General features: G+C 32.6%; 1 protein-coding gene across 1 annotated transcript in view; it reads left to right on the top strand.

The window, feature by feature from the left end:
• LOC106050532 (uncharacterized) overlaps positions 1 to 23184 on the top strand; it is a 94572-nt gene that overhangs the window by 42036 nt on the left and 29352 nt on the right. The window contains exons 20-61 of the mRNA XM_056004991.1: positions 7188 to 7268; positions 7562 to 7666; positions 8819 to 8965; positions 9263 to 9413; positions 9540 to 9686; positions 9790 to 9901; positions 10056 to 10110; positions 10387 to 10460; positions 10552 to 10616; positions 10709 to 10902; positions 11286 to 11396; positions 11542 to 11805; positions 12010 to 12222; positions 12433 to 12447; positions 12677 to 12827; positions 12973 to 13172; positions 13489 to 13569; positions 13694 to 13798; positions 13996 to 14142; positions 15252 to 15402; positions 15529 to 15675; positions 15779 to 15890; positions 16045 to 16099; positions 16376 to 16449; positions 16541 to 16605; positions 16698 to 16891; positions 17275 to 17385; positions 17531 to 17794; positions 17999 to 18211; positions 18422 to 18436; positions 18666 to 18816; positions 18962 to 19161; positions 19478 to 19558; positions 19683 to 19787; positions 19985 to 20131; positions 21241 to 21391; positions 21518 to 21664; positions 21768 to 21879; positions 22034 to 22088; positions 22365 to 22438; positions 22530 to 22594; positions 22687 to 22880. Coding sequence (XP_055860966.1) covers positions 7188 to 7268; positions 7562 to 7666; positions 8819 to 8965; positions 9263 to 9413; positions 9540 to 9686; positions 9790 to 9901; positions 10056 to 10110; positions 10387 to 10460; positions 10552 to 10616; positions 10709 to 10902; positions 11286 to 11396; positions 11542 to 11805; positions 12010 to 12222; positions 12433 to 12447; positions 12677 to 12827; positions 12973 to 13172; positions 13489 to 13569; positions 13694 to 13798; positions 13996 to 14142; positions 15252 to 15402; positions 15529 to 15675; positions 15779 to 15890; positions 16045 to 16099; positions 16376 to 16449; positions 16541 to 16605; positions 16698 to 16891; positions 17275 to 17385; positions 17531 to 17794; positions 17999 to 18211; positions 18422 to 18436; positions 18666 to 18816; positions 18962 to 19161; positions 19478 to 19558; positions 19683 to 19787; positions 19985 to 20131; positions 21241 to 21391; positions 21518 to 21664; positions 21768 to 21879; positions 22034 to 22088; positions 22365 to 22438; positions 22530 to 22594; positions 22687 to 22880 — 5301 coding nt within the window. The remainder of the gene's footprint in view (positions 1 to 7187; positions 7269 to 7561; positions 7667 to 8818; positions 8966 to 9262; positions 9414 to 9539; positions 9687 to 9789; positions 9902 to 10055; positions 10111 to 10386; positions 10461 to 10551; positions 10617 to 10708; positions 10903 to 11285; positions 11397 to 11541; positions 11806 to 12009; positions 12223 to 12432; positions 12448 to 12676; positions 12828 to 12972; positions 13173 to 13488; positions 13570 to 13693; positions 13799 to 13995; positions 14143 to 15251; positions 15403 to 15528; positions 15676 to 15778; positions 15891 to 16044; positions 16100 to 16375; positions 16450 to 16540; positions 16606 to 16697; positions 16892 to 17274; positions 17386 to 17530; positions 17795 to 17998; positions 18212 to 18421; positions 18437 to 18665; positions 18817 to 18961; positions 19162 to 19477; positions 19559 to 19682; positions 19788 to 19984; positions 20132 to 21240; positions 21392 to 21517; positions 21665 to 21767; positions 21880 to 22033; positions 22089 to 22364; positions 22439 to 22529; positions 22595 to 22686; positions 22881 to 23184) is intronic.

The raw sequence follows: 23184 nt of genomic DNA, 5'->3' as shown, positions 1-23184 counted from the left end.
TTTTGTTAGCAAGCTGTGATTTCTACAAATAAATTTGACCGCCCCCCCCCCAACTCGAAAGTTTAGGGGGGGGGGCGGGATTGATGCCATCGCCCCCTCCCGACTCCACCATATCGGCCAACATACTAGTGGATGGGCGAAATAATCTAAAAATAGGTTGAAATATAAATAATTAGTATATATTATTAACATAAGTAATAAATTCGTGTACAAATTGTGTGAAATGTATACTAGAATGCGTCCGCCTCCCCTATCGCCCCCCCCCTCCTGGTCCTGGATCCGCCAGTGAGTCTGATCACAGATAGACTACAGCCTACCTGTGCAAATTTATGGCTCTAGGACAGCTCTTGAACAACTTGATAAAATAGAGTCCCAAGCCCTAAGATTTGTCTGTGGAACCTTTAGGACAAGCCCAGTAAATGCGGCTGAAATAATGGCTAATGTAGGTCCCACTAAACCTTAGGAGAGACAGGTCAGTACTGACCTGCTTTGAGCGGTATAAAAGGCTGTATGAATACCTCCCAGCTAGAAAATTAGTGGATAGTAGGAAATGCAGAAGACGTATCCAGATGCAGTCTTTATGCATCGTGCCACTAGACTATCTGATAAAGCTGGCCTCTCTACCAACCGACATAACATTCAACGTTTTCATCACCTTCCCCCTTGATGTCGCCCAACGACACCAGAAATACGATTGAAACAAGTAGGCCATAATGTAACCAAGCTTAGTCGTTCATCTAACGACTATCAAATTCTAGCACTGGAGACCATTAATGGCTTCAAGCCCAGTGCTATTTTTGCATATACTGAAGGGTCGGCATTGATAGATTCTGGAAGAGCAGGCTATAGAGCCTACATCGACTTTCTGGACTCTTACTCAGTAAAAATCTTTGGACTATGGGGTCTTGTTTGCAGTTTTGATGCGGAGACCATGGCAGTCTGTAAGCCTTAAAGGTCATTGACTCTCAACTCTCAACTCAGCAAGGGATATTTGAGGGCAGCACATATTGTTGTGGTCACTGACTCAAAATCTGTATTACAGGCTTTGCAAAACCCTGGACCATGGCCCCACAATATCGACTCTGTCATCATGGCACCCCTGTAATAATGCAGTGGGTACCGAGTCACATAGGTGTGACTGGCAACACTATTGCAGACTCCTTGGCCCACCAGGGAGGGCTAATTCTACCAACTGAACAGGCTGTAAGTTTTCATCAAGCCCTGGATATAATTAAAAAAACAGAAATGGAAAAGTGGTTTGAGTGCTGGGACAGGTCTCAAAAAGCCCGTGGAATCTGGGAGCGTATGAGGCGCCCTGACCGCACTTCCCAGTGGTGGAGGCTGTCCAGGCCTGAGCAAGCTATTATAGCACAGTGCAGGACAGGCCACTTTCGTGTTGGCTCATATTTCTCACGACTATGGCCAAATTTCGATTCACGGTGCCCCCGCTGAGGGGAAGAAGAAGAAACCGTGCCTCATATTCTGTATGACTGCCCCAGACTTGTTGATCTCCGTCTCGACATGTCTGGCAAGCCAAAAATTCTCGACCTGTATGGTGACATATAGGCATTATACGCAAGACAGCAGGGTTTCTGTCCAGGGCTTTTGCAAGAGAGGATTTAAGCCTCTCAAGCCCTCACTCAAATGGAGTTTGATGATGATGATAATGATGCCATCTGCAAGAACAAACCACACCCGTCTCGCAAGACGTCTTGCTAAATACGATAATGACTTTCCAATGATGCGAGAAAGGCTGATACTGAAGTGTAATAAGTAAGAGCATTTAGGATACATGTATAGTAGGCCTACTTTATGGTAAGAGACATATTGATATATATGTGTAAAGTAGTAAAATCATATTTGTGTTACGCAAAACTTTTTGTAGAGCCGAGGAAGCAGAGCATGCTTTTGTCACGAAAAAAAAATAAAATAAAAAGCCTAACATAGGCTACCTTACATATAAATATATATATATATATATATATATATATATATATATATATATATATATATATATATATATATATATTCTGCTACTATTACTACTACTACCATGGGATTTTTTTTTCTACCCCCCCCCGCAAATATATATATATATATATATATATATATATATGTGTGTGTGTGTGTGTGTGTGTATAAAGACACATAATTAATCTTTATTATTCTTTCGGAAGACGTTAATTGTACCCTACAATAGGTTCTTCCTGGAGTAAGTGGAAAAATTGTGGACTTTCCGACCATGCCAGCGCTTTGAGCTCCCCCAGTGCGGGGCGGAACCCCACCGACAAGCACTATTTCGGTATTGAAAGCTAACAAAATACATATTCTGAGGTATCTACAGTGCATTATCATGCTATTCAAAAGTTTTATTTCAAAAACCTTATGTGCTATTCTTACTGACTTAGATCCTTCCGCGTCGTTCGGCGCATCGGGCGGCAAGCTGCTTCCACAAAAATCTGTCATTGGCAATGTCTGAAGCCTCTAATTCCTACCTGCTCAAACTCAAACCTATTTGGCTACGCTCATAGATTTTTGAGTATGTAATTTGCTTTTTTTTTATATTGAAGTTGTATTTTTAGCTTCAAACCCCTCTGAAGGGGGGTTTAAACTCAAAACCCCCTTTGGCTACATTCATAGATTTTTGAGTGCGTAATTTGCTTTTTTCTTATATTGAAGATGAATTTTATAGCTTCAAACTCCTCTGAATGGGGTTTAAACTCAAACCCCATTTTGGCTAAGGTCATAGAATTTTGAGTGTTTAATTCACTTTTTTTTTAATTTAAGAGGTGGCTTTTAGCTACAAACCCCGCTGGAGGGGGGATTTAAAGACAAACCCTCTTGGCTTCGCTCATAGAATCTGGTGACTGATGTATGGATTGTCTTATATTGAAGAGGGAGTTTTATCGTACATTTCGGAAAACTTCCTTAGCTATGCTCCTGAAATTTGGGTATAGTCGTTTACATTTATTTATTTTTTGTTTTGTGGGGGGGTTTAACTGCTAAAACCCCTATAGCACGGTAGGGGGTTTTAAATTCAAAACCCCTTTGGCTGCGCTGGGGCAATAAGTGATGGTTTAGTATTAAAATCTCACCTACAATAAACAAAATCAAGGAAAAAAAAAAAACAGTCACAAAAATTCATTTCGGGGGTGGGGGTTGAATCCCAAACCCTACCCCCCTGACTACGCCCCCTGACTACTACTACTAAATATGGATTCCTTCAGTCGCAAAGCGACTATGGGTCATCTCATTTCAATGAGATGAATGCTTGGGCATCAGTTTTCCCCTCTTTTTGCAGCTGATGTATCCAAAGGAACGGCAGTGCCGATACTATTTGGGGGTCAGCGGGGGATAGGACCGTTTCTTTCCCCACCCTTCCTTTTTTTAAGGTTGAGCTCTACATTCGTTCGCCGATGTTTTCAATTTAAAAAAAAAATGAATTCAGGTCAATTAGCTATTTTTAGCTCCATTCGTAATATTTTTTTTTAAACGTGAATGTATGCATTCGCTTTACTTATAACATTATTATTTTCTTTAATTGTTTCTAATGCACTACTAGATCTATATCAGTGACTATATCAGCAATACGCAAGTTAAGACCCGCGGGCAGGGGGTAGAAATATTTGTCTAGTTATAATCTATAGGCCTAGTATATTGATACATTTCTCTATTAAATCTATAGATATCTAGATCTAAAATCTAAAGAATAAGTTATCACTAAGCACCTGTCTCGTTGTAAAAGTAAAAGTGATGACCATGACCTTCGTTTCACGTATATCGTCTGCTAGAAAACAAACAATGTACTCTATGTAGTATGATCTAATCTAGAATCTTGAGGCTATTACTTAGTATTAGATCTAAATATTATTATCTAAAGATAGGTTCTAGGTCTAGATTTCTAGATCACGAGTCTAGATCTATCAAAATATGTATTATAGATCTAGATCTAGAGTCGTTAATAGGCCTACTAACGTTAAACTACTCTTAGCTCTAGAATCGACTAGAATAGTTACAGTAGATCTACTATCTAGAAAATAATCTAGATTTAAATTAAATAAATGTATAACTCACTGTATAGTCAGTATAGATTTAGATCTAGACTAACCTAGAGTATTCTAGTTCTAGACATAGAGTGACAGTCTAGATCTAGTCATTCTAATAGTACTAAATTCTAGTCATATAGACATAAACGACAGTCGACATAGATCTACTCACTCAATATCTGAGTATGTGACATATATAAATATATTCTATTATATAATTATAAATCTACTCATCTAGATATAGATCTAGCTAGATATATATAGTAATATCATAGTTTCTTTGTTATTTTGTGTGTGTGTGTTAATTCTTCAATTCTTTGTTAATGACTATATATAGATCTAAATGAGGACAGTATATAAAAATATATGCATGAGTATGTGATTAAAATTATACTTTAAAAAAAATAAAAAAAAAAATAATAATAATAATAATTTTGTTTATTGTAGGTGAGATTTTAATACTAAACTCAGGTGTACCTCAAGGAACAGTATTGGGTCCACTACTATTTTTAATTTACATAAATGATTTACCAAATTGCATTAGTTCAGGAACAAAAGTCAGATTATTTGCAGACGATTGCATAATATATAGAACAATAAAAACAACACAAGACACAGATATTTTACAAAGAGAATTAGATGAATTACAGAAATGGGAATCAAATTGGAGCATGTCTTTCCACCCAGAAAAATGTCAGTTGTTAAGAGTAACAAAAAAACTAAAACAAATTAATTCCACTTATCTTATTCATGGCAAACCAGTAACACAGACTAAAAACGCAAAATACCTAGGTGTTATAATAATTGAAAAAACTGTCATGGAATCCACATATTGATGAAACTACAAAAAAATCAAACAAAGCATTAGGATTTATTAAAAGAAATTTCTATAAATCAAATAAGAACATAAAACTAAAATGTTATTTAACCTTGGTTAGGCCAATAATAGAATATGCATCCTCTGTTTGGGACCCCTCAACTCAAGAAAACATTAAGAAACTAGAACAGACACAAAATAGAGCAGTGCGATTCATAACAAACGAATATTCACATTTGACTAGAGTAACACCTTTAGTAAAATCACTAAATTTAGAAAGCCTTCAGGACAGAAGGCTCAAAAGTAAAGTAGAATCATACATAAAACACTGAACCATAATCTTCAAATACAAAAACAAAATTTAATAAAATACTCTGAAAGACACAAAGATAAAGGCACATTCCTCGTCCCATATGCTAGGACAAATTTGTACAAATACTCCTTCTTCCCTAGTGCTATTAGAGCATGGAATGGGTTGCCTGAGCTAGCCAGGAAAACCAGTGACGTGGCAGAATTTAAGTCATTGGTTAATATGCATGACTAAATGCATGACGCGTAGGACGTAATCATCTTCTTTTTTGAAGTAACGTCTGTATTATATAAGAAGATAATAATCTAACTACACTATGTACAAGCTAGATGAAAAATTTTAATGGGCCCTCAATTTATTATATCTATCATTATCTAGATCTAGAGTAGTTTATGCTATTCGGGCACCTATAGGCCCAAATTTGAAAGTTTGACTTTGACAGCCCATTATTTTACAATGGTTCGACATAGAAAAGAAAAAGACGTATCAAAATCTTCTTTAGCTAAGGGAGAATAAGGATGACTACTTATATTTGTACTCCTAACCTATATTTGTTATTATATTTAAGGTCAAAGAGGCCATGTGTTTTCATTTTATTCGGACAAATTTGACCCACATTATTTGATTCCGGACACCATAATTCATAATTTATTTCGGACAGTCTCTATATTTAGGCATCAATAAATACTCAGATTATAATTCTATATTAACATTAACTAAATTTTAAGATCACCAGGCATAGCCCCTCACATGAAATCATTAAGATGTTTTCAAATTATGCATTAGAATAAAAATTGCTGGGCTCATAGTATAGACTTAGCCAATCAAAAAATATAGTCTTAACCCTAGGAAGAGGTAATGTCATCCGGGTAACATAGTAAAAAACAACAACCTGACTAACAAATTTGAAATTCGTTTTTCGTACATAAAAAGATAGCTAAATGGAAGGAAATTGGGTTAGAATCATTGGAAAAAGGACAAGCTTATTATACAGCGCGCTAGTTTTATAATAAATATTAAATTATTTAATGACCACAAAAACATCGAATGTCGAATTCATGTAATGTCCAAAATAAATAAACTACTATATATATGCAACATTTTTACTTTCATCATATACATATAATAGGCCATCTTTTACACTCATATATATGTCCCTAGGTTAGCCCCATCCACAGTTGCTTATCTGCTTAAATTAATATTAATAGTAGTCCAGATGTGTAATTAACATACATGATTCCATCAAGCCGTTATAGTCAACCCTCTTTAGGGTCATTCTCTACCTATACCTCCCCCCCCTTTTTTTTTTTAAATCTACCCATTCAGCTGGATACTCTAGTTAACACCTAGTTGAGTTCTAGACAAATTGGTGGCTCTAGAACTAATAGCCTATGACTGTATGGGACAGGGAACCAATTACTTATACAATTATCCGAGAAATGGTTCATTGACAAGTCTTTGTTTTTTACATTTATCTACGGCGTTTGCAAAAAATTGGTAAAATTTTTTTTGTTTATTGTTATCTTTGAGTATTTTTAAAAAATATTTTGTTATTTATTTTTATTTATTTTCATTACGTATTTATTCATTTTTTTCACCTAACTTAAATTAACATAATATGCCTATTGGACATTTTTAATATAAAGTAAACAATGAACAAAAAAATTTTTAATTAATAATATTAACAAAAAAACTCACATTAGGCCAGATCTCTAGCAATCAAATTTTTTTTTTTGAAATAATAGCTACAAAAGTTTTAATGTAAACAAATTAAACACGAGATGAGAATAAAACATATTAACATTATGTTACTATCCAGTGAACGATTTGTCGTGAAGCAATTGTCGGTGAACAAGTTATCTGTTAGCAAGTAGTCAGTGAGCAATATTTCGGCTGAACGAAATGTTAGTGAGCGAATTGTCATGTCCCCAGCCTACCAATATAGATTGTAACAATAATATTCATATGTTTAAACTTCATCTCATTTTTAAATTCCTGTTTTTATTACAACTAGTTTACAAAATGTGCCAAAATTATGGAAAATGCTCTTCGATTACCAAATGTTTAAACACAGAGTTTCTACCCATATGCCAAGGTAATTACATAAAAACATATTTTTTAATAACGCTATACATCTAAATATAGATGTATAAACATTTTTTTGTCCTTTGTTTCAATGCAGGAGAATAAGACCTATCTGCCATAATCTTTAAAGTAATCATATATATTAAATATTACTTTATAGCATATATTTCAATGCTGCTTAAATATTTTGAACATATTATATAAGCTTGCATTTTTTTTCTCTCTAAATATTTCTATATAGGCCTATATTATTAGCTAGTTTAAACTAACTTGGCTTGATAGATATTTTTGTTTTTTCAACAGAAATATGTGATTATGGCATGTATGCTGATAAGAAGGATTGTCAAATATGTAGTGATGGGAAAACCACTTTAGTCAGAGGAGCTGATTCACAATATTATTGCATTGGTATTGTTTTGTAGGAATCAGATCATGGGATTTTTTTTTATTTGAGAAACAGAAAAAAAAAAGATTAATTAAATCTAAGATTTGCAAACTGAAAATGTAATAAAACTTTTTAAAACAAACTAAAAATAACCATAAAAGAATATACCAGAAATGATAAATTGGTCATCACAATGAGCTTTACAATAATATTTGATGAACATGGGAATAATGTACACAATTGCTATTATTTCACTCAACCTATTAACCTTAACTTACTATTTACTTACTTACCTTTTTTTTTTTAAGTTATGGGAGAGTGAAAAAATGGATACTTTATAAATAGTGTAAAAAAAGTTGTTGTTTTTTAAATTACATGACAGTATAAGTCAAAGACATGCTTATGGGAAGGTTAAACACATAAATGGCAGTTGCAGAACATTGTGGACCTTTTTATAAGTAGACAACTAAGGAAAATGTTATATATTTAGTATTAGTGAAGAAGCCCTGTTAATGTTTTATCATTCTTATATATGTAGTATTTTAAGTTTCAAGTTTTAAGTCTCTTCCTGGCTTGGCAATTAACATTAACATTGAACATACAAAAAGAAACTGAAGTAAATACTAAATACTGCTAGTAGTAAAGGGAGACAATAACTGTTTAGGCCTATATATTTTTGTAATTTTCCCTAACAGTTTTCTTTTTTCCAGAAAAAAAATATTAAAACATGTATTAATAAATATGAGCATTTGTTATATTACCTACACAAAATTTACAGAATGCTTTTTTTTTTAAAAGAAAGATTGCATTTTGTATGTTCATAATTTACACAGTTTAAAGAAATAAAATTTAATAAGCAGTGTTTAGAGTTATTTACTTCTATAATAGAGCATTACCAAAGATGAGGGGTACTTTCACAGAACTTATGTATGAGAAGGATCTATTCCCTAACCCCCAATTGTTAATAGGTCTATCAATAATTAAATGATGATCTGAACCATACCATGATATTCATGCATAAAGAATTATATATTTAACTGCAATGCTCATCAGTCACGCCAGTAGACTCATCTAGGACTGCGTATAAGTGTGTATGAAACACAAACTCTGTGTGTATTTTTTTTTACTTTTGATACATTACTGCTTCACTTACAAAAATATATATTTGTTTACAGAAAGATGTAATCCTGGATATAATTTTGCTCTTGACAAACTAACCTGCGAACTGTGCCCACAAGAAATGTACTGGAGTGATGCAGATAATGCATGTCATGTCTGTCCATACATTTCATTTAACTCAACCTCTTGTTCAAATGGAGAATGTAAGTAAATTAGATCTTTAACACCTTAATTTAGTAGAATGTAATCTCACAATATTCTAATATTAACAACTTTTTAAAAGATTTTAGTATATCCAGTGTTGCAATCTTGTGAAGTTACTTTTACCTGAAATAGGATAATTGTTGTAAAGAGTAACATTTACAGGAAGAAAAAAGTGAATAAGTCTGGTAAAACATGATTATTTGGATTGGCTTATCCCTTTTCAATTAATATAACATTTCTTTTTTTAGACTTCACCAGATTTTTTAAAACATTTTAAAACAAATATTATGTTTTAGGGAGGACAGTCAATAACCCATTTATCAACATTGAAATGAATGTTACCATTGTGACTCCGAAGTGCCTGAAAGATGATCCTCAATATTTCAACAGTGTTGATGAAAGAGAACTTGTTCGTCTTATGATCACACAAAGCAACCGTTACTCTAAGTAATTTTGCCTTTTTCCTCTCATAATGTGATAGTTGTTATGTTTTAGTATGAAGAAAAAAAAAACTATATAAATCACATTTGTGTAATATTGATTATTTGTTTTCCCTTTTTCAATACTTTTCAGTCGCTTTTGCTCACCCTATTATGGCTGCGAAAACATACTTACCAACTATGTTGGAAATGCTGTTTGCATTCCAGATCCTAGCTGCACTGTAAATACAACATGCAAGTTGTTCCACACAATTATTCAAATTGGCATCTATCACACCAGGTAATATGTTAAAACTTAGAGGTTTTGTTCAACTGTTCTTCAACATGTGTTGATGTCTCCATCATAAAATCTTAATCTTGGTATGTTTCCATTTTATTTTTAGGATTTATACATCATCTGTTAGTTCCAGTAATAATCATGATCAAAGCACGGTAGACTTGCTTTTGAGAAGTCTTCACGATAGTACTCAACTAATTCAATGGCTACCACTTATGGTATATTATAACTGCAAACTGATTTAAAGAGCATGAGAATGTTTATATTAAAGAAACTAATTGAATTTCTTTAGTTCAAAAGAAAATTTTCATTCCAAAGTTGTTGTTTTTTAACCATTAACTTAAAACTATTATTTTTGCCTTGCTTATTTAGAACTACCCAGCCATCAGATTGGAACAGCCTTTCAAAATAAGTGTTACAACCATAGGTATGTTATTTTTCTAAAACATTCATTATGTGTTTGCCTTATTTTATATACATAAAAAGGTTTCTTTAAAATGACAGAAAAATATTTGTGTTTATTATTGCTTACATATTCAGATAAAAGACAATCTCATTTTTTCTAACTGCACTATTTCCCCAGTTCTGAATTAGAACATCTCTCATCAGCATTAATTTTCATGTTAAAATAGTTCAGTGCCATATAAAGAAGACAATATTGTTTTGTGCTTTTTTAAAAAACAACAACATGCTTTGCTTTCAGAGGATGTTACTAAACATATTTTATATATTTCACACACGGCCTGGAATACAAATAACCCCTATGGAGTACTTCAGGTAAAAACATTTTTTTTAATGGAAAAAATAATTATAATTGTCACATTTATAGATACATTCTGTCTTAATTAGTTTTTGTTCTCTTCCACAGGTTTTAAACTCAATGTTTCAAAATATACCAGAGTTTATTAAGGCCTTCTTATACAGTAATAACAAGTACGTTTGTTTAAAAAAATAGGAAATTTTATGTCAAAAATGTATTTATCATTTTTGGTTTGTTTTTATACATGCTGATTTTTTTCCTCTAGCAATTATTACTCCTACCCCTACAACTATCTATACCATTCTGAATATGAAATCTGGCTTCGGAAAGATGTTGATGACAAACTACTCAGAAAAATTGCAGAAACAATGGTTTTATCTCATGAAAAGCTTCAAGGAAACCTAACTGGACCATTGTATTTGTACAAGACACAACAAGATAGAGCTGATGAAACTATGGGTAAGAAAAAGAAACCAACACTTGAAATTTATAATTTACTATGTATAGTAAACTCAGATTAATTACTTCTCCTATCAGTATATTTAGAGTGCATGGTGGCTGAGTGTTTAAGTGCTTGGCTTCCAAAAATGGGGTCCTGGGCTAGAATCTCAGTGAAGACTGGGATTTTTAATTTGGGGATTTTTATGACGCCCCTTGGTCCACCCAACTCTAATGGGTACCTGACTTAAGTTGAGGAAAGTAAAGGCAGTTGGTCATTGTGCTGGCCACATGACACCCTGCTCATTAATCATTGTCTAAAAAACAGATGACTTTTACATCATCTGCCCTATAGACAGATCAGTGTATTACCTAACAAATTGATATTTTCTCTTTACAATCAGCTGTAAATTGGAGTGAAATAATCAACAGTCTTTCTGTTGCCCAATACTTCTGCAATGGAGGAAATTTCATCATCTCTAACAGCAACTCATTGAATTTTGACTGTGTCGAAAGTAATGTACAATTAAAGCTATATAGTTTACAGTAAAAAAAAAAAAATTAAAACTATTATTAATTTATTTTTTCATACAGAAATCATATTTCAAACTTACAGTAACATTGATTTTTTATTTTTTTTTTATTTTCAAAATGCAACAGCATGTGGAAATTGGATGTGGGGAGAAAACTGCACAGCAGTATGCAACTGTGCACATAACAATACAGTAGTTTGTGAAAAATATCAAGGAGCTTGTATTTGTGCATCCAATTTTGAAGGTTCAGACTGTGAAAAACTCTTGGATCGCTGTTCAAGATATTCTCCTTGTGACCAGTACTCTGACTGCATCAACAGGTTGGGTGATTATGAGTGCAAATGTCATGATGGCTACAAAAGAAATCCAAACAATCCCAATATTTGTGAAGGTATATATTTGTGTTTCATTTCAAATGCGTATGACACCTAATGGGACATAAAGTTTCACTTTGTAATTAGAGTTTGTGCTTTCAAATCATACATAAATGCATTGTTGTTGTTTTTTTGTTTTTCTTTGTCTTTCTGAGTAAAATAAGTAATTTAAAGTATATTGTTAGTAACTCTGCTGCTTCTTTCATTTTCTTTCTTTACAGCATGCAGTAGCTGGACATTTGGCTCTGACTGTAACTCTTCATGTAGTTGTCACACTGATAATACAGAGAGCTGTGATGGCTTGACTGGAAACTGTACATGTAAATCTGGATTTGAATCAACATTGTGTGATGTTGACATGAATGAATGTCTACAAAATGTTAGCCCTTGTGCTGAAAACTTGCAGTGTTACAATACATATGGAAGCTATCTGTGTGAGTGTCACTTTTTTTTAATTTGTTAAAATTTATTTACTTACTTAACCTATGGACAATCCATTGTAATAATTTTTTTTTTTAAATACAACTAATATAATTTCTTTAACATATTTTTATTGTAATAACTGTCATTTTTAATAACATGTTGATTTTTTAATTTTTTCTTTACATGTTCAACGTTCTCTAAAATCTTTTTATTTTTCACAGGTTTTGAAAAATTAGGTGAGTAAACATTTTGAGATAACATATTTGGCATACCTAAATATAATTGCTTTACTGAATGCTTTGTAAGAAAAAGAATTTCTCTTTCAATTTAACTATTTGATCAAATACCATTGTTTAATGATAGTTCTGTGGCCTTAAAAACATAAAATTTCAACTTTAACTATTCATTGAGATCTTGACATTTGAAAAAAAAGATGAGTGGTCACTATTTTATTTATCTTTTCAGTCTACACAAAATTGACCTTAGCTCAAACTAACCTAGGGATCTACACAGATCAAGTCATTAACACCTTTCAACAAATATTGCAGTCTTGGATGGATCAATATTACTGGGGAAGCATAAAAGTTATTGTTGCATCCTATGACATTAGGCACAGGTAAAGAATGTCTGTACATAAAATTGTGTGTGTGTGTGTTCATTATCTCTATTAATGTTGAAATAACTGCTCTTCTAGTTTATCTGTTGTGTGATACTAATTTTAGACTCTTTTTTTTTTTTCTTCTCCTTTTTGTTCTTTGCAGCTCAAGCAGTACAGATATTTTCTATAAACTCATTACTCTATATGGAAGTCAATTCCTAGACTCTTATTTGACACAGATAATTTACAATCAGTTAATAACTCAATCAAAACAGTTTTCAGTCAATGGGACTGACTATGAGATTTCATCATTTAAAGTGTATGAGACGGCTGAAGGAGCAACGTTTGACATGAATCCTAAAGGTAACATTGAAAAAAACAAAACAATAAATGTCCAATTTAATATGAAGAAAGGACATTCTGAAAGGGCTTAAAAATGATCTGTATCATAGTGTGAGAATATACAACTATGTGTATCTCTTGTAAAGGTTGCATTAGTATTCATGGTGAAAATCTTTACTAGTGTTGTATTTTATTTTACAAAAAGGTTGGATATAATTTGATAAATCAAAATTGTAAAATTCATTTGGGTCCTTTGAAAAAAATGGACATGCATACCTTAAAATTAATGTATATTTATATGTACTGGCTTTGTAAGTGTAATTATTTCTGTCTGCAGTATACAAAATGTGTCAGTCTTTTGGGATCTGTCCATCAAACAGCACTTGTTTGAATTCAGAATTTCTTCCAATCTGTCAAGGTAATAAGAAATGTTTTTACAACTGTTATAATTCGCTTACATTATCATTATTATCATATAGCTTAAACTTTATAAATTGGATGAGATGCATCTTTATATATAAGATGAAAATCTGTTGCTTCAGATATCTGTGACTATGGTTTGTATGCTGAAAAAGAACATTGTGTGGCCTGTGAGATAGGAAAAACTACTTTAATTCAGGGAGCAAATTCACAACGTTACTGCATTGGTTAGTCTTATTAATCCTGAGTCTTATTTAGTATTTAAAAAAAATCGAGAAACCTTTTTGTTGTTGTTTTTTTTTTCAACATATGATTTTGTTTATTACCAATATTTTGTTTTGTTTTTTATTTTTATTTGTCTAAATTCTTGTGTAAAAATATTTATAAATGAGTATCAGCCTTGGCTTTTTATTTGCACTGACAGAAAATTGCAAGCCTGGTTACTACCTGTCTCTTGACAAATTGACCTGTGAACCTTGTCCACAAAACATGTACTGGAGTGATGCAGATAATACTTGTCACCTCTGTCCATTCACTTCTTACAACTCAACCTCTTGTCTGGATGGAGAATGTAAGTAGCTTAAGACTAATTTACAATAATAGCCCATCCTTATCTTCTAAAAAATGTCTAAAATAATGAAAAGACCTGCTTAGAAATCATAATCGTGATTGTTAGTTAATGAATAACAACCAATGAGGAAGTGCTCCAAAGAGCAGGGTGCCAGGACATGCCTTGGCTGGCTTGGTCACATTCATAGAATGCCACAAGGCCGACTTCCACAAGACATTCTGTATGGTCATCTAACAGAAGGCAAGAGAGCCACTGGTCGACCACTTTTAAGGTATACTGATGGATGTATGCAGATGTGACATGAAGCTCTTCAAAATCAACACTAACAGTTGGGAAAAAGTGGCACTGGAAAGATCCACATGGAGAGTGAGCATAAAGGAATGGTCCCAGATTGCAGATGCCATACACAATAGTAGTAGCGTGAAGGTGCAATGGCACCTGGCGATTACAGATGCCCAACCTCTGACCGCAGCTAAGTATTAAGGACTGGCCTGTTTAGTCACACAAGAAGTTGCAAAATGAAAAAGATTGTCTCTTGAGACATAAAATGCCACAGAATGTTGGTTTCAGATAATCTGATTAGCATTGTCAAAGTAAGAAATATTAAGATAAGTAATGAAACATTTCAAGAACTTTAAAAACATATTGTAATGACGCACGGTTATAGGCAAAGAAAACCAAGGAAGGCACATCAGAAGATGTGCAGATGACTCTAAGATGGACCTTTTGTAGACTTATTTTTTAAGAGCAGGGGACAGAGCAAAAGTTGTACAAGAGATTGCAATCCATATTTATGGTATTTTGAAAGGAGACAAAGAAGTCCTTTAATACCATACATCCATAGAATAGGTTATGCAAAGTTCTACAAAAGATTAGAAAGAGAGTGAGCAGCAGATTATCTTTTCACATTTACTTTCCACAGCTTAATTAAGTAAATCCAGGTACATACTAGTGATCACTTGTTAAAATTCAAGCCTGTAACATTTGGATCTGAAGCAAGCATTTCACTCAACCTTCTCCTATTGTCTATAAAGTATAACCTTTAAACAAATATTTGAGTCTACGCCAGTTCTTTTCATCTCTTGAAATAAAAATAACTTTTATTTCAGGGAGGACGGTCAATAACCCATTTATCAACATTGAAATGAATGTTACCATTGTGACTCCGAAGTGCCTGAAAGATGATCCTCAATATTTCAACAGTGTTGATGAAAGAGAACTTGTTCGTCTTATGATCACACAAAGCAACCGTTACTCTAAGTAATTTTGCCTTTTTCCTCTCATAATGTGATAGTTGTTATGTTTTAGTATGAAGAAAAAAAAAACTATATAAATCACATTTGTGTAATATTGATTATTTGTTTTCCCTTTTTCAATACTTTTCAGTCGCTTTTGCTCACCCTATTATGGCTGCGAAAACATACTTACCAACTATGTTGGAAATGCTGTTTGCATTCCAGATCCTAGCTGCACTGTAAATACAACATGCAAGTTGTTCCACACAATTATTCAAATTGGCATCTATCACACCAGGTAATATGTTAAAACTTAGAGGTTTTGTTCAACTGTTCTTCAACATGTGTTGATGTCTCCATCATAAAATCTTAATCTTGGTATGTTTCCATTTTATTTTTAGGATTTATACATCATCTGTTAGTTCCAGTAATAATCATGATCAAAGCACGGTAGACTTGCTTTTGAGAAGTCTTCACGATAGTACTCAACTAATTCAATGGCTACCACTTATGGTATATTATAACTGCAAACTGATTTAAAGAGCATGAGAATGTTTATATTAAAGAAACTAATTGAATTTCTTTAGTTCAAAAGAAAATTTTCATTCCAAAGTTGTTGTTTTTTAACCATTAACTTAAAACTATTATTTTTGCCTTGCTTATTTAGAACTACCCAGCCATCAGATTGGAACAGCCTTTCAAAATAAGTGTTACAACCATAGGTATGTTATTTTTCTAAAACATTCATTATGTGTTTGCCTTATTTTATATACATAAAAAGGTTTCTTTAAAATGACAGAAAAATATTTGTGTTTATTATTGCTTACATATTCAGATAAAAGACAATCTCATTTTTTCTAACTGCACTATTTCCCCAGTTCTGAATTAGAACATCTCTCATCAGCATTAATTTTCATGTTAAAATAGTTCAGTGCCATATAAAGAAGACAATATTGTTTTGTGCTTTTTTAAAAAACAACAACATGCTTTGCTTTCAGAGGATGTTACTAAACATATTTTATATATTTCACACACGGCCTGGAATACAAATAACCCCTATGGAGTACTTCAGGTAAAAACATTTTTTTTAATGGAAAAAATAATTATAATTGTCACATTTATAGATACATTCTGTCTTAATTAGTTTTTGTTCTCTTCCACAGGTTTTAAACTCAATGTTTCAAAATATACCAGAGTTTATTAAGGCCTTCTTATACAGTAATAACAAGTACGTTTGTTTAAAAAAATAGGAAATTTTATGTCAAAAATGTATTTATCATTTTTGGTTTGTTTTTATACATGCTGATTTTTTTCCTCTAGCAATTATTACTCCTACCCCTACAACTATCTATACCATTCTGAATATGAAATCTGGCTTCGGAAAGATGTTGATGACAAACTACTCAGAAAAATTGCAGAAACAATGGTTTTATCTCATGAAAAGCTTCAAGGAAACCTAACTGGACCATTGTATTTGTACAAGACACAACAAGATAGAGCTGATGAAACTATGGGTAAGAAAAAGAAACCAACACTTGAAATTTATAATTTACTATGTATAGTAAACTCAGATTAATTACTTCTCCTATCAGTATATTTAGAGTGCATGGTGGCTGAGTGTTTAAGTGCTTGGCTTCCAAAAATGGGGTCCTGGGCTAGAATCTCAGTGAAGACTGGGATTTTTAATTTGGGGATTTTTATGACGCCCCTTGGTCCACCCAACTCTAATGGGTACCTGACTTAAGTTGAGGAAAGTAAAGGCAGTTGGTCATTGTGCTGGCCACATGACACCCTGCTCATTAATCATTGTCTAAAAAACAGATGACTTTTACATCATCTGCCCTATAGACAGATCAGTGTATTACCTAACAAATTGATATTTTCTCTTTACAATCAGCTGTAAATTGGAGTGAAATAATCAACAGTCTTTCTGTTGCCCAATACTTCTGCAATGGAGGAAATTTCATCATCTCTAACAGCAACTCATTGAATTTTGACTGTGTCGAAAGTAATGTACAATTAAAGCTATATAGTTTACAGTAAAAAAAAAAAAATTAAAACTATTATTAATTTATTTTTTCATACAGAAATCATATTTCAAACTTACAGTAACATTGATTTTTTATTTTTTTTTTATTTTCAAAATGCAACAGCATGTGGAAATTGGATGTGGGGAGAAAACTGCACAGCAGTATGCAACTGTGCACATAACAATACAGTAGTTTGTGAAAAATATCAAGGAGCTTGTATTTGTGCATCCAATTTTGAAGGTTCAGACTGTGAAAAACTCTTGGATCGCTGTTCAAGATATTCTCCTTGTGACCAGTACTCTGACTGCATCAACAGGTTGGGTGATTATGAGTGCAAATGTCATGATGGCTACAAAAGAAATCCAAACAATCCCAATATTTGTGAAGGTATATATTTGTGTTTCATTTCAAATGCGTATGACACCTAATGGGACATAAAGTTTCACTTTGTAATTAGAGTTTGTGCTTTCAAATCATACATAAATGCATTGTTGTTGTTTTTTTGTTTTTCTTTGTCTTTCTGAGTAAAATAAGTAATTTAAAGTATATTGTTAGTAACTCTGCTGCTTCTTTCATTTTCTTTCTTTACAGCATGCAGTAGCTGGACATTTGGCTCTGACTGTAACTCTTCATGTAGTTGTCACACTGATAATACAGAGAGCTGTGATGGCTTGACTGGAAACTGTACATGTAAATCTGGATTTGAATCAACATTGTGTGATGTTGACATGAATGAATGTCTACAAAATGTTAGCCCTTGTGCTGAAAACTTGCAGTGTTACAATACATATGGAAGCTATCTGTGTGAGTGTCACTTTTTTTTAATTTGTTAAAATTTATTTACTTACTTAACCTATGGACAATCCATTGTAATAATTTTTTTTTTTAAATACAACTAATATAATTTCTTTAACATATTTTTATTGTAATAACTGTCATTTTTAATAACATGTTGATTTTTTAATTTTTTCTTTACATGTTCAACGTTCTCTAAAATCTTTTTATTTTTCACAGGTTTTGAAAAATTAGGTGAGTAAACATTTTGAGATAACATATTTGGCATACCTAAATATAATTGCTTTACTGAATGCTTTGTAAGAAAAAGAATTTCTCTTTCAATTTAACTATTTGATCAAATACCATTGTTTAATGATAGTTCTGTGGCCTTAAAAACATAAAATTTCAACTTTAACTATTCATTGAGATCTTGACATTTGAAAAAAAAGATGAGTGGTCACTATTTTATTTATCTTTTCAGTCTACACAAAATTGACCTTAGCTCAAACTAACCTAGGGATCTACACAGATCAAGTCATTAACACCTTTCAACAAATATTGCAGTCTTGGATGGATCAATATTACTGGGGAAGCATAAAAGTTATTGTTGCATCCTATGACATTAGGCACAGGTAAAGAATGTCTGTACATAAAATTGTGTGTGTGTGTGTTCATTATCTCTATTAATGTTGAAATAACTGCTCTTCTAGTTTATCTGTTGTGTGATACTAATTTTAGACTCTTTTTTTTTTTTCTTCTCCTTTTTGTTCTTTGCAGCTCAAGCAGTACAGATATTTTCTATAAACTCATTACTCTATATGGAAGTCAATTCCTAGACTCTTATTTGACACAGATAATTTACAATCAGTTAATAACTCAATCAAAACAGTTTTCAGTCAATGGGACTGACTATGAGATTTCATCATTTAAAGTGTATGAGACGGCTGAAGGAGCAACGTTTGACATGAATCCTAAAGGTAACATTGAAAAAAACAAAACAATAAATGTCCAATTTAATATGAAGAAAGGACATTCTGAAAGGGCTTAAAAATGATCTGTATCATAGTGTGAGAATATACAACTATGTGTATCTCTTGTAAAGGTTGCATTAGTATTCATGGTGAAAATCTTTACTAGTGTTGTATTTTATTTTACAAAAAGGTTGGATATAATTTGATAAATCAAAATTGTAAAATTCATTTGGGTCCTTTGAAAAAAATGGACATGCATACCTTAAAATTAATGTATATTTATATGTACTGGCTTTGTAAGTGTAATTATTTCTGTCTGCAGTATACAAAATGTGTCAGTCTTTTGGGATCTGTCCATCAAACAGCACTTGTTTGAATTCAGAATTTCTTCCAATCTGTCAAGGTAATAAGAAATGTTTTTACAACTGTTATAATTCGCTTACATTATCATTATTATCATATAGCTTAAACTTTATAAATTGGATGAGATGCATCTTTATATATAAGATGAAAATCTGTTGCTTCAGATATCTGTGACTATGGTTTGTATGCTGAAAAAGAACATTGTGTGGCCTGTGAGATAGGAAAAACTACTTTAATTCAGGGAGCAAATTCACAACGTTACTGCATTGGTTAGTCTTATTAATCCTGAGTCTTATTTAGTATTTAAAAAAAATCGAGAAACCTTTTTGTTGTTGTTTTTTTTTTCAACATATGATTTTGTTTATTACCAATATTTTGTTTTGTTTTTTATTTTTATTTGTCTAAATTCTTGTGTAAAAATATTTATAAATGAGTATCAGCCTTGGCTTTTTATTTGCACTGACAGAAAATTGCAAGCCTGGTTACTACCTGTCTCTTGACAAATTGACCTGTGAACCTTGTCCACAAAACATGTACTGGAGTGATGCAGATAATACTTGTCACCTCTGTCCATTCACTTCTTACAACTCAACCTCTTGTCTGGATGGAGAATGTAAGTAGCTTAAGACTAATTTACAATAATAGCCCATCCTTATCTTCTAAAAAATGTCTAAAATAATGAAAAGACCTGCTTAGAAATCATAATCGTGATTGTTAGTTAATGAATAACAACCAATGAGGAAGTGCTCCAAAGAGCAGGGTGCCAGGACATGCCTTGGCTGGCTTGGTCACATTCATAGAATGCCACAAGGCCGACTTCCACAAGACATTCTGTATGGTCATCTAACAGAAGGCAAGAGAGCCACTGGTCGACCACTTTTAAGGTATACTGATGGATGTATGCAGATGTGACATGAAGCTCTTCAAAATCAACACTAACAGTTGGGAAAAAGTGGCACTGGAAAGATCCACATGGAGAGTGAGCATAAAGGAATGGTCCCAGATTGCAGATGCCATACACAATAGTAGTAGCGTGAAGGTGCAATGGCACCTGGCGATTACAGATGCCCAACCTCTGACCGCAGCTAAGTATTAAGGACTGGCCTGTTTAGTCACACAAGAAGTTGCAAAATGAAAAAGATTGTCTCTTGAGACATAAAATGCCACAGAATGTTGGTTTCAGATAATCTGATTAGCATTGTCAAAGTAAGAAATATTAAGATAAGTAATGAAACATTTCAAGAACTTTAAAAACATATTGTAATGACGCACGGTTATAGGCAAAGAAAACCAAGGAAGGCACATCAGAAGATGTGCAGATGACTCTAAGATGGACCTTTTGTAGACTTATTTTTTAAGAGCAGGGGACAGAGCAAAAGTTGTACAAGAGATTGCAATCCATATTTATGGTATTTTGAAAGGAGACAAAGAAGTCCTTTAATACCATACATCCATAGAATAGGTTATGCAAAGTTCTACAAAAGATTAGAAAGAGAGTGAGCAGCAGATTATCTTTTCACATTTACTTTCCACAGCTTAATTAAGTAAATCCAGGTACATACTAGTGATCACTTGTTAAAATTCAAGCCTGTAACATTTGGATCTGAAGCAAGCATTTCACTCAACCTTCTCCTATTGTCTATAAAGTATAACCTTTAAACAAATATTTGAGTCTACGCCAGTTCTTTTCATCTCTTGAAATAAAAATAACTTTTATTTCAGGGAGGACGGTCAATAACCCATTTATCAACATTGAAATGAATGTTACCATTGTGACTCCGAAGTGCCTGAAAGATGATCCTCAATATTTCAACAGTGTTGATGAAAGAGAACTTGTTCGTCTTATGATCACACAAAGCAACCGTTACTCTAAGTAATTTTGCCTTTTTCCTCTCATAATGTGATAGTTGTTATGTTTTAGTATGAAGAAAAAAAAAACTATATAAATCACATTTGTGTAATATTGATTATTTGTTTTCCCTTTTTCAATACTTTTCAGTCGCTTTTGCTCACCCTATTATGGCTGCGAAAACATACTTACCAACTATGTTGGAAATGCTGTTTGCATTCCAGATCCTAGCTGCACTGTAAATACAACATGCAAGTTGTTCCACACAATTATTCAAATTGGCATCTATCACACCAGGTAATATGTTAAAACTTAGAGGTTTTGTTCAACTGTTCTTCAACATGTGTTGATGTCTCCATCATAAAATCTTAATCTTGGTATGTTTCCATTTTATTTTTAGGATTTATACATCATCTGTTAGTTCCAGTAATAATCATGATCAAAGCACGGTAGACTTGCTTTTGAGAAGTCTTCACGATAGTACTCAACTAATTCAATGGCTACCACTTATGGTATATTATAACTGCAAACTGATTTAAAGAGCATGAGAATGTTTATATTAAAGAAACTAATTGAATTTCTTTAGTTCAAAAGAAAATTTTCATTCCAAAGTTGTTGTTTTTTAACCATTAACTTAAAACTATTATTTTTGCCTTGCTTATTTAGAACTACCCAGCCATCAGATTGGAACAGCCTTTCAAAATAAGTGTTACAACCATAGGTATGTTATTTTTCTAAAACATTCATTATGTGTTTGCCTTATTTTATATACATAAAAAGGTTTCTTTAAAATGACAGAAAAATATTTGTGTTTATTATTGCTTACATATTCAGATAAAAGACAATCTCATTTTTTCTAACTGCACTATTTCCCCAGTTCTGAATTAGAACATCTCTCATCAGCATTAATTTTCATGTTAAAATAGTTCAGTGCCATATAAAGAAGACAATATTGTTTTGTGCTTTTTTAAAAAACAACAACATGCTTTGCTTTCAGAGGATGTTACTAAACATATTTTATATATTTCACACACGGCCTGGAATACAAATAACCCCTATGGAGTACTTCAGGTAAAAACATTTTTTTTAATGGAAAAAATAATTATAATTGTCACATTTATAGATACATTCTGTCTTAATTAGTTTTTGTTCTCTTCCACAGGTTTTAAACTCAATGTTTCAAAATATACCAGAGTTTATTAAGGCCTTCTTATACAGTAATAACAAGTACGTTTGTTTAAAAAAATAGGAAATTTTATGTCAAAAATGTATTTATCATTTTTGGTTTGTTTTTATACATGCTGATTTTTTTCCTCTAGCAATTATTACTCCTACCCCTACAACTATCTATACCATTCTGAATATGAAATCTGGCTTCGGAAAGATGTTGATGACAAACTACTCAGAAAAATTGCAGAAACAATGGTTTTATCTCATGAAAAGCTTCAAGGAAACCTAACTGGACCATTGTATTTGTACAAGACACAACAAGATAGAGCTGATGAAACTATGGGTAAGAAAAAGAAACCAACACTTGAAATTTATAATTTACTATGTATAGTAAACTCAGATTAATTACTTCTCCTATCAGTATATTTAGAGTGCATGGTGGCTGAGTGTTTAAGTGCTTGGCTTCCAAAAATGGGGTCCTGGGCTAGAATCTCAGTGAAGACTGGGATTTTTAATTTGGGGATTTTTATGACGCCCCTTGGTCCACCCAACTCTAATGGGTACCTGACTTAAGTTGAGGAAAGTAAAGGCAGTTGGTCATTGTGCTGGCCACATGACACCCTGCTCATTAATCATTGTCTAAAAAA

The sequence above is a fragment of the Biomphalaria glabrata genome, chromosome 11, assembly GCF_947242115.1.
Source record: "Biomphalaria glabrata chromosome 11, xgBioGlab47.1, whole genome shotgun sequence".
Lineage (NCBI taxonomy): Eukaryota > Metazoa > Mollusca > Gastropoda > Planorbidae > Biomphalaria > Biomphalaria glabrata.
Note: the sequence above shows the minus strand (reverse complement) of the source record. Positions and strands in the feature narration are given on the sequence as shown.